This window comes from Tiliqua scincoides, chromosome 1 (assembly GCF_035046505.1).
Source record: "Tiliqua scincoides isolate rTilSci1 chromosome 1, rTilSci1.hap2, whole genome shotgun sequence".
NCBI classification, from domain to species: Eukaryota; Metazoa; Chordata; class Lepidosauria; order Squamata; family Scincidae; genus Tiliqua; species Tiliqua scincoides.
Genome location: NC_089821.1, coordinates 86,286,008 through 86,301,025, shown reverse-complemented (window position 1 = coordinate 86,301,025; position 15,018 = coordinate 86,286,008). Strand labels below are relative to the sequence as shown.

Sequence of the window (15,018 nt, the reverse complement as noted above, 5' to 3'; positions counted from 1 at the left end):
TGAGAGTGTAAAGAGCATCTCTCTATCCACTCTGTCCATCCCCTGCATAATTTTGTATGTCTCAATCATGTCCCCCCTCAGGCGCCTCTTTTCTAGACTGAAGAGGCCCAAACACCGTAGCCTTTCCTCATAAGGAAGGTGCCCCAGCCCAGTAATCACCTTAGTCGCTCTCTTTTGCACCTTTTCCATTTCCACTATGTCTTTTTTGAGATGCGGCAACCAGAACTGGACACAATATTCCAGGTACGGCCTTACCATTGATTTGTACAACGGAATTATAGTATTAGCCATTTTGTTCTCAATACCTTTTCTAATGATCCCAAGCATAGAATTGGCCTTCTTTACTACCGCCGCACATTGGGTTGACACTTTCATTGACCTGTCCACCACCACCCCAAGATCTCTCTCCTGATCTGTCACAGACAGCTCAGAACCCATCAGCCTATATCTAAAGCTTTGATTTTTTGCCCCAATGTGCATGACTTTACACTTACTGACATTGAAGCGCATCTGCCATTTTGCTGCCCATTCTGCCAGTCTGGAGAGATCCTTCTGGAGCTCCTCACAATCACTTCTGGTCTTCACCACTCGGAAAAGTTTGGTGTCGTCTGCAAACTTAGCCACTTCACTGCTCAACCCTGTCTCCAGGTCATTTATGAAGAGGTTGAAAAGCACCGGTCCCAGGACAGATCCTTGGGGCACACTGCTTTTCACCTCTCTCCATTGTGAAAATTGCCCATTGACACCCACTCTCTGCTTCCTGGCCTCCAACCAGTTCTCAATCCATGAGAGGACCTGTCCTCTAATTCCCTGACTGTGGAGTTTTTTCAGTAGCCTTTGGTGAGGGACCGTGTCGAACGCCTTCTGAAAGTCCAGATATATAATGTCCACGGGTTCTCCCACTTCCACATGCCTGTTGACCTTTTCAAAGAATTCTATAAGGTTCGTGATGCAAGACTTACCCTTACAGAAGCCAGGCTGATTCTCCCTCAGCAAGGCCTGTTCGTCTATGTGTTTTGAGATCCTATCTTTGATGAGGCATTCTACCATCTTACCCAGTATCGATGTTAGGCTGACCGGCCTATAGTTTCCCGGGTCCCCCCCTCTTTCCCTTTTTAAAGATAGGCATGACATTTGCTATCCTCCAATCTTCTGGCACCGTGGCCGTTTTGAGGGACAAGTTGCATACCTTAGTCAAGAGATCAGCAACTTCATTCTTCAATTCCTTAATAACTCTTGGGTGGATGCCATCAGGGCCCGGTGACTTATTGATCTTTAATTTATCAATGAGGTCTGAAACATCTTCTCTTTTAACCTCTATCTGACTTAACTCCTTGGTTAGGAGGGGCCGTTCGAGCAGCGGTATCTGCCCGAGGTCTTCTGCCGTGAAGACAGATGCAAAGAACTCATTTAATTTCTCTGCCATCTCTAAGTCTCCTTTTATCTCCCCTTTCCTCCCTACACCACCGTCTCATCCACGCATTGAGACCCCTGATCTCCGCCTGCCTAGCTGGCCCTGTGTGTGGAACAGGTAGCACTTCAGAGAACGCTACCTTTGAGGTCCTGGCTTTCAGCTTCATGCCTAAAAGCCTAAATTTGGGCTCCAGGACCTCCCAGCTACACTTGCCCACGTCGTTGGTGCCAACATGCACCACAACCGCTACCTGTCCCCCAGCACTGTCTACCAGCCTGTCTAGATGAGAAGTGATGTCCGCAACCTTCGCCCCAGGCAGGCAAGTAACCATGCGGTCCTCACATCCGTCGCAAACCGCCCTCTCTTTGTTTCTAATAATCAAATCCCCCACTACAAGAAGCCCCCAACCCCCCTCCCGCCGAGGAGTATCCCGAGTGCATTCAGATACGGGCCCATCCCTGGAGAAGGGGTCCCCCCTAGGGGATTGTTTCCCTCCTCTCCAGGATGACGTCCTTCAGCCCCGAGACTTCCCATCCGGGCAGCTGAGGAGCTGCACACCTGAGGTTGGGATGAAGCCTGATCGTCCCCGGAAGTCTCCCCATGGTCCTCCTCTGCCTGCCTGCGCTTCTCCAGGTTACCCACCAAGGCTTCAAGGGAGCGGACGCGTTCCCTGAGACCCTGGAGCTCCTTGCACCGAGGACACACCCATGACTTATGCCCCAGAGGCATATAATCATACATGTGGCACTCGATGCAGAACACTGGATAGCCCCCACCCTGCTGCTGGCTGTCTGACTGCATAGCTTTTTTGTTGTTGTTGTTGTTGTTGTTTTATTTAGGGGTACTTTTACAAACCCTACACTGGTTAGCAGCCCTCTTCTCAAGGGAAGAGGAAGGGCAGTGTATGGGGCCCTGGCCTCCTCGCCCTGCTGCTGAACTCGCCCAGATGCTAAACTCTCTGTTTACCTGGCACTTAGTTCCCAGAGGCACTTGGGGTCCCAGAGGCCACATGCGTCTGCAGAAAGCCTCACGCGATGGCCTCACATACATATGAAATCACACACACACTCCATTTCTCTCTGTGTGTATTTCAAGTATATATAAAATCACATTTCATCCACACACATACAAAGTTTTAAAACAAAGTACAGTACAGGTTAAGTTTCAACATCCAGTTGCAGGATCCTCAATCAGTGGGTGCTGATTTTCACTTAAACAAAAGCATTTAAAAGATAAAACATTCCTTTAGGCAGCCATTTAAAGAAGCCTGTTTACCATGATAACATGGCAGCCAGGCTGAGAAATGTAATCAGCCTCCCCTCCTTAGAGGGGCTTAGAATGACTTCTTTCACCTGGGAGGCAGATCCCCCCCCCTTCCCCTGGAGCACACAACAGAATGCAAAGCAATGAGGGTGATTATCACTTTGCCACTCTGGGGGAAGGGAGGGGTCTGCCTCCCAGCTGAAGGAAGCTGTTTTCAATGGAAGTAATAAGACTCAAATCCCAGTCCAACCACTGATTTTATTCTTAAAGGGCGCAATGCTAACCAACTTTCCAGCACTAACATAGCTGTGCCCAGGGCCTATGAGAGGAATTTTATCAGGGTACAAAGTTTCTTCTGGGCCCCTTCCCAAAGGGGAAGGGGACAGTGGGGGCCGCAGAAGGGGGTAAAATAAGGCAGAGGGAGCGTGTTGACAACCACAATAGTCTTTGGAGCCTAGATCTACTAGGCTTCTTGATGCAGAGCCCATGTCTCTCTGATCATGCGGCATTGGCAGCTAGATAAAGTAATATGGAAAACCAAACACTTTCCTAAGTCTGTCTAAAATCTTTGAAATATAGAGAACTGATTGCAGAAAATGAGCATCATCGTATTTAGGCTCACACAAGAATGGACCAAAATGAACTTCCATAGCAGTAGTAGCCCCGCACCTGGGTTCCTGAGCTTCTTTCATGGTTATGGCATCCACAAGCCAAAGAGCTACTGTAACAAGCCAGTTTCCTCCCAGATTTGACACTGTGTTCAGGAGGGTCATGGATGCTTTCCTGGGCCTGGTGTGTATCGCTTGCAGCAGTAGTTAACACTGCATGCACATGGTTGTGCCGAAGCATCATGCACAGGCAGTGAGTTCAAGTGAGACAGGAAAATGTCACATCCCAAGACTTTCTGGGCTCCCTCCTTTGGCTCCTGGGCCTCCTCTCTGACCCTGGGCCTGGATACCAATTGCCCCCTTTACCCCCCTCTTCTAGGCCCTGGCTGTGCCAATGTGGTGTGCACTGCATCCTGCAGTGGGGAGATAGTCAGCTAAGGGCATGTTTGTTACCTTACCTTGGGGGCTGCATTGCAGCTAAGTGAGTGCTAGAAAGTTGGTTAGGATTGCGCCCAAAGACAGTTCTAGGCTAGGTATGATCAGAGTCAACCACAGGATGCTGTTTGAAACAAGAACCTTGCGGTGGGGATGGTACTTGCAGTAGGTTTTATGGAATCAGCTAGAAGGCAATTAATGAAAAGTTATGAAATGGTTGGTGTATAGATGTTAAGGAGGAGGCCTTGTTAAAAATTTTCAGTTATTCAAGTAAACATCATTTTTAAGTTGCTACTATGGGTGGCTGTTTGTGTGCGGGAACTTCCACAACAGCATTTGAAAAGGCCAGAGTTGACTTACAGAAAATACCGCTCTTCCATGGATGGCTGCCCTACTGTTGGACTGTGGTTCCATTCTTATCCCCCCACCAGGACACACTTTGAATAGATGTAGCCTATGCACAAAGGTGCGAACTGCCAAGAAAAGAGATCCTTCCCTATCAACCCAAGCAAGGCATGACATAGTTATGGTATGAAGAAGCTTCATGCCTGCCCTGAACTTGGCAGCTATACTGGACAAATTACATTTAGCTTTTGCTATGTGTCTGTCATAACAAACTTGGCATCTCTTGATTAGTTTTCCTTTAACTTGGTTAGAGAAAACCCTTCTGAAATGTTAATTTCATTATTTATGGTATTTTGCATTTTGTTTTTAAAGTTTTGAATATATTATTTTAGCCTTAATGTAGTAACATTTGATTAAAAAACCTTGGCATTACAGGTTGGATAATTAAGGTTGGATAATCCAAACCTGCGCTGGAGCAGGCAAGCCAGGAGGCTTGCGCTACATCCAATGCAGGTTTGTTTGCTGCAGGGGCTCAGCCGGGGCAAGGGGAAGCTCTTCTCCCTACCCCTGGGTAAGGGCTGCTGGCCCCAATGGGTCTCCTCGGACCTGTGCCGGCTCTGGAGGTAGCGCAAGTCCGAGAAGAGCGGAGCAACTTGAAGCCGCTCCGTTCTCAGCGGGGACAGGGGTAGGGATCTGGCATAACTGCTGGGTCCCAGCCCCGCCCCAGCTCCCGGCGCACCCACCCCCAGGGCCGCCCATCACCCACCCTCCCCCAGCCCAGAAACGCCTCCTCCTGCCTCCTCCCCACCCCCACGCCTACCGTTGCCACTTGTGTCTGTGCGGCAGCGAGGAAGCTGTGGCAGAGGGTTCTGCCGGCCTCTACGTGCACCGATGCAGCTTCCTCCTACGAAGGAAAGTTTGCGACACTTGGGACTTGGGCCAGCATAAGGCACAGTTAGGATTGCTCCTTATGAATGGTTGGATAACTAAGAATTTGTTTTCATTGCGTGGACTCAGAACATCCAAGGCTCCTCATTGCACATATAAGAGGTGAATCGTTCCATTCTGTAAATCAGTGGTTCTCAAACTTTTAGCACTGGAACCCACTCTTTAGAATGAGAATCTGTCAGGACCCACCAGCAGCGATGTCAGGACCAGAAGTGACATCATTCAGCAGGAAAATTTTTAACAATCCTAGGCTGTAATCCTACCCACGCTTACCCAAGAGTAAGTCCATTGACTATCATTGTTAAAAGAATATACATTAAAAAGTGTCTGTTAAAAGTACATATCTGTAACATTTCCCCAAATGCAGTTGCATACCATGGTAGCATCAAGTCTAATATAATAAAAATAAAATTTTGAAATAAATGGGGACCCACCTGAAGTTGGCTGGCAACCCACCTAGAGGGTCCCAACCCACAGTTTGGAAACACTGCTGTAGATAACAAAATAATCTTCCAAATCTATGTAGCCAGTCTAAATGCTCCAAATGCATACAATTTCTATGGACTCGGATTTTGAAGAGAAACAATAAAATAACAGACATCCATTTATTTGGAATTGGCAAAAGAATGAATACACTGTACAGAGAACATAAATGTGTTTTTATACATAAAGACCCAACATGGATGGTGATAAATGTCATAACTGAAATGCTATTCAAACTGCTTTCTGTCAAGGTCCAAAAATGCAAGGGCATTGTCAAACTTGAGCTTATCCTGTAACAAAAAAGAATGATTTTTTTAAGGCTCTTACAAGCATTTTGTGTATACATTATGGATTGTACCCTATGTTGCTCTTCCATGGATGGTAGGCAATTCCATTCAGGGGAAGTTCTTTTATCTTTATTTTCTTTTTTTGCCAGTCCCTTTCCCTCTGTAGCCATCTGCAGCCCCTGAAAATTTGACTGCATTGGGTGGTGCGCCAGGATCTGTGCAATTTTCAGGATCAGTGAATATTGTCTCCCCTTGCACCCATGGAATAACAACATGGAATAACAACAACAAGTTACAGCCCAATGGCTGGAAAAAGAGATTAATATGTTTGTGCCTGGTTTCTTTCCAGTCAAATGCCAAATGAACCATGGCATACAAAGAAATCAAAATAAAATGATGTAATATAAAAGCAACAAGGGGTTGCTTAAAAGGGGCATACACATTTTGGCTAGTTGTGGTAGCCAGTCATTATTTGTAGTTTCCTTCCAAGTCCATGGGCATATGCAGACAGCCTTAGGCTGCAATCCTATACACTAGTACCTAGGTGTAAGTCCCACTGAGCTCAACAGAATTTACTTCTGAGTCAACACAGGTTTATGCTCTTAGAGAGGTTAGCCTGTCAGTTTGCACTCAGTTTTGCAGACTCTGCAGTTTTGAAGACCCCAACGAAACGTGTAGCTGGATTCAGAGTTCACCAGGGTAAAAAGAAACACTCCTTGAAACAAACAGATTTGGAAATAAATTCTAAAGCATATACTCAAACTCTGAAACAGCAACAAGTATAATAACTTTACCTTTAGTTCATCATCCAGTTCCTCCATGGAATCAATCAGTTTTCCAGGTTCATGTTCCCCAAGGGGAAAAGGATAATCTGTTCCCAACATCACCTTGTCCTGCAAATAGAGAGAAGTAGGTGAATGACACTACAATATTAGCATCTAATGGAAGCATATTTCCCAACTTTTGATGCCTGTGAAGCATATAAAGGAGCTCTTTAGTTTGCACAGTTCTGCTGCCCCTCAGATTAAACCAGAAGTCCTGCACTTCCACAGCTGAAAAAAAAACACATAAGATGGCTACTTGTTTTAAAAAAAATTGTGCAGAGAAAGTGGATCTGAGGCAACATTGGGTGGCATTCCAGGCCACACTTTCATTCTCAATACCAATGTCATCAATGTGCTGATGACACCCAGCTCTGTCTCTCCTTTCCTCCAGACTCCAGGATGGCGGTTGAGGTCCTGGAGCGCTATCTGGAGGCAGTGAAGATCTGGATGGGGGCTAACAAGCTGAAATTAAATCCGGATAAAACAGAGGCTCTCCTGGTTTGGAAATCCTCAGTGCAGGTGCTGGAGTATTGGCTTGCACTGAATGGGGTTGCACTTCCCCTGAAGGAGCAGGTCCGCAGCTTGGGGGTCCACCTGGACTCGCACCTGCTCCTGGATTCCCAGGTGGCGGCTGTGACTAGGGGGGCCTTTGCTCGGCTTCAGCTGGTGCGCCAGCTGTGGCCATACTTGGATCGTGCAAACCTGGCCACGGTGATCCAAGCCACGGTGACATCAAGGCTAGATTATTGTAACATGCTCTATGTGGGGCTGCCCTTGAAGACGGTTTGGAAACTGCAACTAGTGCAGAATGCAGCAGCCCGTGTAATTACTGGAGGTAGGCGGTTTGACTCTGTCAGACTGCTTCTCCAGCGGCTGCACTGGCTGCCCATTCTTTTCCAGGCCCAATTCAAGGTGCTGGTTTTGACCTTTAAAGCCCTATACTGCTCTGGGCCAGGGTATCTTAGAGATCGCCTACTCCCGTACAATCCGGCTCGTCCTCTTAGGTAATCAGAGAAGGCCTTTTTACAAGGGCCGCTACCTAGGGGGTATGTGGGGCGGCGGCAAGAAATAGGGCCTTCTCAGTAGTGGCACCAACACTATGGAATTCCCTTCCCCTTGACTTAAGAACTGCTCCCTCTCTTGAAACTTTTCGGTGAGGCCTGAAGACCCTTCTGTTTAGACAAGCCTTCTGAGTTCCTGGCCTTTTAAACATCTTTTTAACATCTTTTAATATCTTTTTTAACATCTGGTTACAGGCCTGATCCTTTTATAATTTGCTGCGCTATGCTCTTTTACCTGACTACTTTTTTATCTGACTTCTGTTTTTATGATATGTCGTTATGTTTTTATCTGTTTTTAAATTATGTTTTTAAATTTGTTTTAACCTTGTTTGTAAGCCACCTTGAGTCCCTCTGGGGAGAAAGGCGGGGGGTAAAAATAAAGTTGTTAATAATAATAATAACAACAACAATACATCAATTGGCCTTTTCAGCCACACTAGACGCTGTGCCAGAACCACCTTTCAGAGCGCGATACCATAGTCTTTCGAGACTGAAGGTTGCCAATACAATAATAATAATAATAATAATAATAATAATAATAATAATAATAATAATAATAATAATAATAATAATAATAATGTCTTCCTGTTGCCTTCCAAAACCAGACATAGTTTTATACAATGGACTACGAGTCCAATCCTATGCACGTCAACTCAGAATTTAGTTCCATTATAGACAATGAGGATTACTCCAAGGTAAGTGTGAATAGGATTGCAACCTAACAGTAAGTAGCTTTGAGAGAGTGCATCTTATCATTGGTAACAAAAGACATTGGCTTTGAAGGACAAACTCAAAGGGGCAGCAGAGACAGCAAGAGATGCTGTTGATTGTTGCTGAGATTGAGAGTTAGGCTGCAATCCTATTCACACTTTCCTGAGAGTAAGGCCCATGGACTATAATGGAATTTACTTCTGAATAGATAGGTATAGGACTGGGCTCTTAGTGTTGCAAGGAAGATGGGGCAGAAGATACAAAGACCAGAAAAGGTCCAGATTGTTTTCCCAGGAAGTTCTCCAGGGTGCTAGTCTGACTTGGGTGGAGATAGGAAGTGGTAATTGCTTATCTAAATTGTTACCAAGTGTCTAAGACATGGGTAATATGAGCACCTAATAAGAACTGTATTCTTATCCCCACTATTAAAGCTATCTATTGTTGCACATTTAATCTTGCCTCTCTCCTAATTTCATCATCTCATTTCAGATTTGATGGTCAGGGTTGCCAAAAGCCAAAGTTACCTATCTGTATCTGCCAGTACACAGTGCTGGGTGAATGGCTGATGAGAGTGACCCTGATCAATCTCAAGGAGCAACTATCCCCCCACCCCACTCTAGCTGGTTGGCTTGGTAGAAACCCTGTTCCTCTTGTTTTGAAATTCCATGGCTAGCCACACCTTGCTTGATCAGCATATTTATACCTGAAAACAAGCCACATCCTGGGAGCCTCCTGATTTTGAAGTAAATAAAGTGTTAGTGAACACAAAAGAGGTGCCTTCAGTGTTGGCTTTTCTCATCATTGTAAATGTGATCAAGAGTGGTAAGAGAATTAAGGTATATTAATAATAGAGACTGCTGCGACTGATCAGGGCTAGCCTATTCCCAAACAGGATAGAGTGGAAAAAAACATGATACATGACTATTTCTGTTCCATTTCTTTTTTCATTAATAATGTCCCCAGTAGGTGTCACTATGGGGTTTCTGAGATACTCAAATCTGAACAGTTATTTTTAGTATAGAACCAATTCAGTCTACAATTGTGTCTTTTGGAGAATATTGTAAAATATAAAGGGGAGATGTGTAAGGAGGGGGACATTTGGTGCACAGGTGCTGGAGAGGTGCAACTATCTGAGACCCCTCACATGAATTGATTGTATTTTTACAGTTGTATGACTTCCCTCCCAGTCTGACAATGTACATGAATGAAGCAAATGTACATGGTGTATGAAGCAAAGTTCAAAATCAAAATCTGAAATGGAGGGGTAATTTAAGTGTGTTTATTTTCTTTACTTGGGGGTCTGTCTATTTCCTGATTGGGTGACCAGCTACTGAATTTTGAGGGTACAGTTTTGGTTTCACTCCAGATAGCTGTGTGCCTGCAGGGACAGATGGAAGCAAACGTGAAAAGCATTGCTAGAGACAGATTCTGCATTGTTTGGAAATGCTCTGAAAAGGGTGTTGATTCAATGACGGTGGCTTAATCACCCTGGGGAAAAACATTCTTACAAATCTCTTTAATATTAAAATAATCCAGATGCAATTTACTGGAGAATGTTCAGGGCTGCCTCAGCATTTCCTACTTGACTTAGAAGTCAGACAGAATCAATTCTCCAAGGGGCTAAGTGCTAGGCTGAAAATCAGCCACAATTAAAAAGCCAGACTAATCACTGTTGTACCACTTCACTTTAATGAAAATTAATGAGGGATGAAATTGGTCAGATACATTTACACACCCCTGACTAACAATTTACATTTGCTGGTGAGCTACTTGGTAACAGGGTGAAGGGACTCCATGGTTAGGATCTTACTCCAAGAGACCTGTTGTGAAATCCAGGTACCACTCCTTCCATTTGTGCTCCCTGGATTAGGAATGAGAATAGGAAGAGAGTAACTAGAGCACCCTAGCAAAGGGGCCTTCCTTTGCCTGGCATGTCTTGTTCTTACTGAGGAAACACCTTTAATATTATACTAAGGGCACAATCCTAGCCTGCAGGCCAGCTGGCAGGCCAGTTGGTCTGCACTATATCCAGCTTTTGGTAGGAGCAGGCTGAGACACATCTCAGAGTAAGGGGATTTTATTCTTCTTACCCTGTGTGGCACACCTGCCAGCCCTATGGGCCTCCATGGATCTGCGCACGCGATATTGTGGGTGCAAATCTGAGCGGTCAATGTAACGCTTATCAGGCCAGGACCAAGGGTTAGGATCCGGCCTAGGTTGCCCAGGCTGGGCCTACCCTCCTGAGCCCAATCCACCACCTGGATCACCCTCCCCTGCCTTCCCCCACCCCAGAATGCCTCCCTCCATCCTGCCCTCCCATCACCCTCTTCCACTCCCAGTGCCGACCTACTCAGGCCAGCACAAACTCACTGTCCTGCGGCACAGCTAAGCCAGTGCATGTCTGTGCTCTGGCTCAGCTTCCTTCCAAGTAGCTATGAACATTCTTTATGGCATATTTATGACACTCGGGAGCTGGCACAAGGGACTTATGCCGGTTTGAGGGTGGAACTTGGATTGCACTGTAAGTCAAACAACTGGTCCATCAGACTCAACTTGTCTAAGCTGACTGGCTGCAGCTCTTCAGGGTTCCCTAGAGGTACCCTTTCCAGGGTTCCCTGGAGATGGCAGGGACTGATCCTGGAACCTTCAGCATGAGAACTACATGCTCTGCCAGTGAGCTGGGCCCTTCTACTTTTGGCCTCCATTTTTGAAAGAACATATCAGAGAGATGACATGTTTCTTCTGTTGTGTGTTCATGTTTTCCTCCGCAAAAGTTGATACATGGGAAGGAAGATAGAGATACAGGCTATCCTTAAGAAAGAACAAACATCTGGTCTCATTCTCCGATGCTTGTTTTTCTCCTATTCTTTGAGTGAAGAGACAAGGGTGTGCCAGTGAGTCAAAGAACCTTACATGTGCTTTCTTGCCCTGGTTTCTGTTGTCCACCCAAGGGAAAGGAAAAAGGAGGGGCATCATGCTTGAAAAGATGGCTTCATTTTTGGCTTGAATACCTTGCTATGTGCTTTTCTTCCTGCTCATAAAACACTCAAGTCGTTATTGCATCAAGGAAGCAGGGATGAAGTTGGGAGGAGGGAGTGGAAGGAGTAAAACTCCAGGACTTCTACAGCAGGAGCAATGATGTCAACAGCAGGAGCACTCTGGTGCTGCCTTGCAAGCTTTTGTCTAAAAGACCTTAGCCAAAAGGAAGCATCAGGCTCAGCAGAAGACAGCATGAGAAATTGACCTACGGCAATGGTTCGCAAACTGTGAGCCGTGTCTCCCCAGGGAGCTGCGGAAGCAAGCCAGGGGAGTGGCTGTATAGGATTGTAGCCCTAATAGGGAGCCACAGCCAATGGCCCAGTAGGTCAAGGGAGTTGCTAGTTGAAAAAGTTTGGGAAACACTGGCCTAGGGGTATATGTTTACGGGCCCAATCCTAACCAACTTTCCAGCATTGACATAGCTGTGCCAATGTGGCGTGCACTGCATCCTGTAATGGGAGGTAGTCAAGAGGGGCCTCCTCAAGGTAAGGGCATGTTTGTTACCTTACCTTGGGCCCACATTGCAGCTAGGTCAGTGCTGGAATATTGGCTAGGATTGCGCCCTATGTCTAAGCCAGCATTTCTCAAACTTTGAGGGAGCTTTACTCCCTCAGTAAGTGTTTGTGGGGGAGGGGCTAGAGCAGCAATGCAAACCCCAGGATCGCATCACTAAGGGGGAAAGAGGGGGTGCTTTCCACTTACTTGTAACTAGGTAGGGCTGCTAGAAGCTGCAGGGAGCCCTGCGCAGACCTCCACAGGGCCCCCCAAGGCTTAGAAAAAGTAAGTACTTAGAATTCAGTAAAAGTGGGTGCAAAGCACTTACATTTTCAGGAGGTACTTTGCACCTGCTTTTACTGAACATTCCAAGCCTCCGGGAGCACTGTGGAGGGCTCTGGGAGGAGGGCTAGGATATGGGGGCAGATCTTGCCACTGTCTCTGCCCCCTCCTGGGCCTGCTCCTCCCCTCTCCCTGCCCATTTCTGTCTCCTTCCTGTCCTCTCCCTATCACAAAAGCCCTGCCACTGACCGGCGGCCATACTCACTGCCAGGAGCTCTGAGTTCATCTTTGGGTGCTGAGATTCAGCATCAGTGGTGTGCCATTAGTGCTGGTGCAAAAGTGCCTTATGGGTCAGTGGCACCAGTGGAGCACTGTTGCTGTGGCCCATAGGATTGGGTTCTTCTTTTCCAAAGCTCACTCACCTTTCCTATTACATCTATCAGCAGCTTCAATGCACCTGGATCATGGACAAGTGAGTCTGTGTAGAATGAACCAAGGTATTTCTTTGGATCAATGTTATTATCCACTGCACACAAGTCAGGTCGCACATTGAATCCATGGGAAATGCGTCCTAATGTGTAAGGAAAAGAACCACCTAGGAAGAAATTTAAATAAGTGAATTCCTTTGGTTTAATGTACTTGATGTATTATCAAACACAATATGCCAGCATCTTCCAATGTTGTGAAACTGTGTAGGTAACAAGATAGCATCTCTGGAGGAAGAAAGCCAACTCAAAAAATGTATGTTTCTGCTAGGAATAGCTCTTGTGCCACAGAGCTTGTGAACTCCTCTACTAGAATTAGTGATACATTGTATTTCGGGGACTGAAATGTTCCCTGAAAAGTTTACCTTTTTCACATGTTTGCTATTCAATATTCCTTTCTGTCCCCCACTTCTTTGTTCACTTCTTTACATTGTTTGAACATTTCTTGTTATCTTGGCCAACCAGCAAACACATAGCCACAATAGTTGCATCACTCTGCCATGGATCCCATCAGGTTTGACTCTATGGCAACATCACTGAAGACAAATAGAGCCAACACATTGCCATCACTCTGAATGGAGGGGAGAAAGGGCAGGTATGTGTTGACCTGTTACCAAGATAAGCATGCTGATATTACCTGTCTGATTTTTCCACTGTTCTGGTAAAAAACTAGAGATGCTGGTCTGTGATGTAAATCAGTAGCAGCTATGCATCCCGGTGACATCTAATGTTCTGCCGGCACAGTGCAGCAAAACAGGAAATGTTGGGCTGGTTGCCTCTGTAGCAGACCAGTGCTTTCTCTCTTTATGAGGGCAATGCAAGGTTGTTTGTCTTAGGGTGCAATCCAAACCTGTGCTGGAGCAGGCAAGCCAGGAGGCTTACGCTGCATCCAATGCAGGTTTGTTGGGTGCAGCGGCTCAGCCATGGGCAAGGGGAAGCTCTTCCCCTTACCCCTGGGTAAGGGCTGCACACCCCATTGGGTCTCCTTGGACCTGCGCCACCTCTGGAGGTGGTGCAAGTCTGAGGAGAGTGGAGTGGCTGGAAGCCACTCCGTTCTCTCCGGGGACAGGGGTTGGGATCCAGCATAACCGCCAGGTCCCAGTCCCACCCCCGGCTCCCCCCACACCCGCCCCTGGGGCCACCCATCGCCCACCCTCCCCCACCCAGAAATGCCCCCTCCCACTGCCTCCCTGTCCCCCACGCCTACTTTTGCCACCTGTGTTGGCGTGAGTGCGCCGACACAAGTGGTGGCACGGGAGCCACCACAGAGGCTTCTGCCTGCCTCAGCGTGTCGGCACATCTAAATGCGCTGACACGGCTTCCACCCACGGAGGCGCGAATGTGCTTTACAGCATGTTTGTTACCTTCCAGGGCCTCCTATGCCGGCATAGCTGCCAGTTAGGATGGTGCCCTTAGTGTTGCAAGATCTAACTGGCTAACTGGTCAGCTAAACTCTTCCCTACTTGTTCTACCCTCCCCCAATGGTTGAAAAGGGGCTGGGTGCTTCTGTTAGTGCAAAAATGTTCACAAAAATTAACTGTTTGGCTTATTTTATTTATTTATGTAAAGATTTATATGCTGTCCTTCTTAAAATCTAAGGGCTCAATCCTAACCCCTTATGTTAGTGCTTTCCAGCACTGACTTAAGGGCAATGCAGCTCTGAGGTAAGGTGACAAACAATCCCTTACTTTGAGGGGACCTCCATGAGTGCCACCCAACTGCAGGTTGCAGCACCTGTTCCATTGGCACCGCTATGCCACCGCTGACATAAGGGGTTAGGATTGAGCCCTAAGAGACAAAAGCAGCTTACAAGCAATATATTAAAATGGATAAAATACAATAAAAAACCACAAATACAAAAACATGATAAAAATGCAGCACATATAAAAGAACAGATTAAAAACGGAAGCAATCTGTTTGGGAAGAAGAGAGAAACAAACCACTAAAGGGAGAAGGCTAACTTCGAAGGATCTTCGGCCCCAATTGGAAGATCACCAGGGAGGGAGTTCCTAAGTTGTGATGCTACTATGGAGAAGGTCCTCCCCCTCGTTGCCACCAACCTAGCCTCAATTAGTGGCAGCACACACAAGAGAATCATGGATAACTATTCCAGGTTTAGTTAATGGGTGACCTTAATTTTCTTATTGAATTAGTGGTTTGAACTGCCCTATTTGAGTTGGACCATTAATAATTTCAGTATTATCTACTCTAGCTGGTAGCCATGTTAACAGAGGCATCTGATAGAGATCTTTCCCAGTCTTGAGACCTGAGATATTTTAACTGGAGCTACCAGGACTGGATGTATTGATCCTCTCTCAATGCAAGAGCTCTATATTAC

General features: G+C 46.4%; 1 protein-coding gene across 2 annotated transcripts in view; it reads right to left on the bottom strand.

The window, feature by feature from the left end:
- Positions 1 to 5,660: 5,660 nt before the first annotated feature.
- Positions 5,661 to 15,018, bottom strand: part of ACMSD (aminocarboxymuconate semialdehyde decarboxylase) — a 71,520-nt gene continuing 62,162 nt past the window's right edge. For both annotated transcript variants that reach the window (XM_066611885.1, XM_066611887.1), the window contains 3 exons: positions 12,618 to 12,790; positions 6,578 to 6,676; positions 5,661 to 5,786 (listed from right to left, as the gene is read on the bottom strand). In XM_066611885.1, the coding sequence (XP_066467982.1) occupies positions 5,724 to 5,786; positions 6,578 to 6,676; positions 12,618 to 12,790 (335 nt within the window). In that variant the 3' untranslated portion in view covers positions 5,661 to 5,723. The remainder of the gene's footprint in view (positions 5,787 to 6,577; positions 6,677 to 12,617; positions 12,791 to 15,018) is intronic.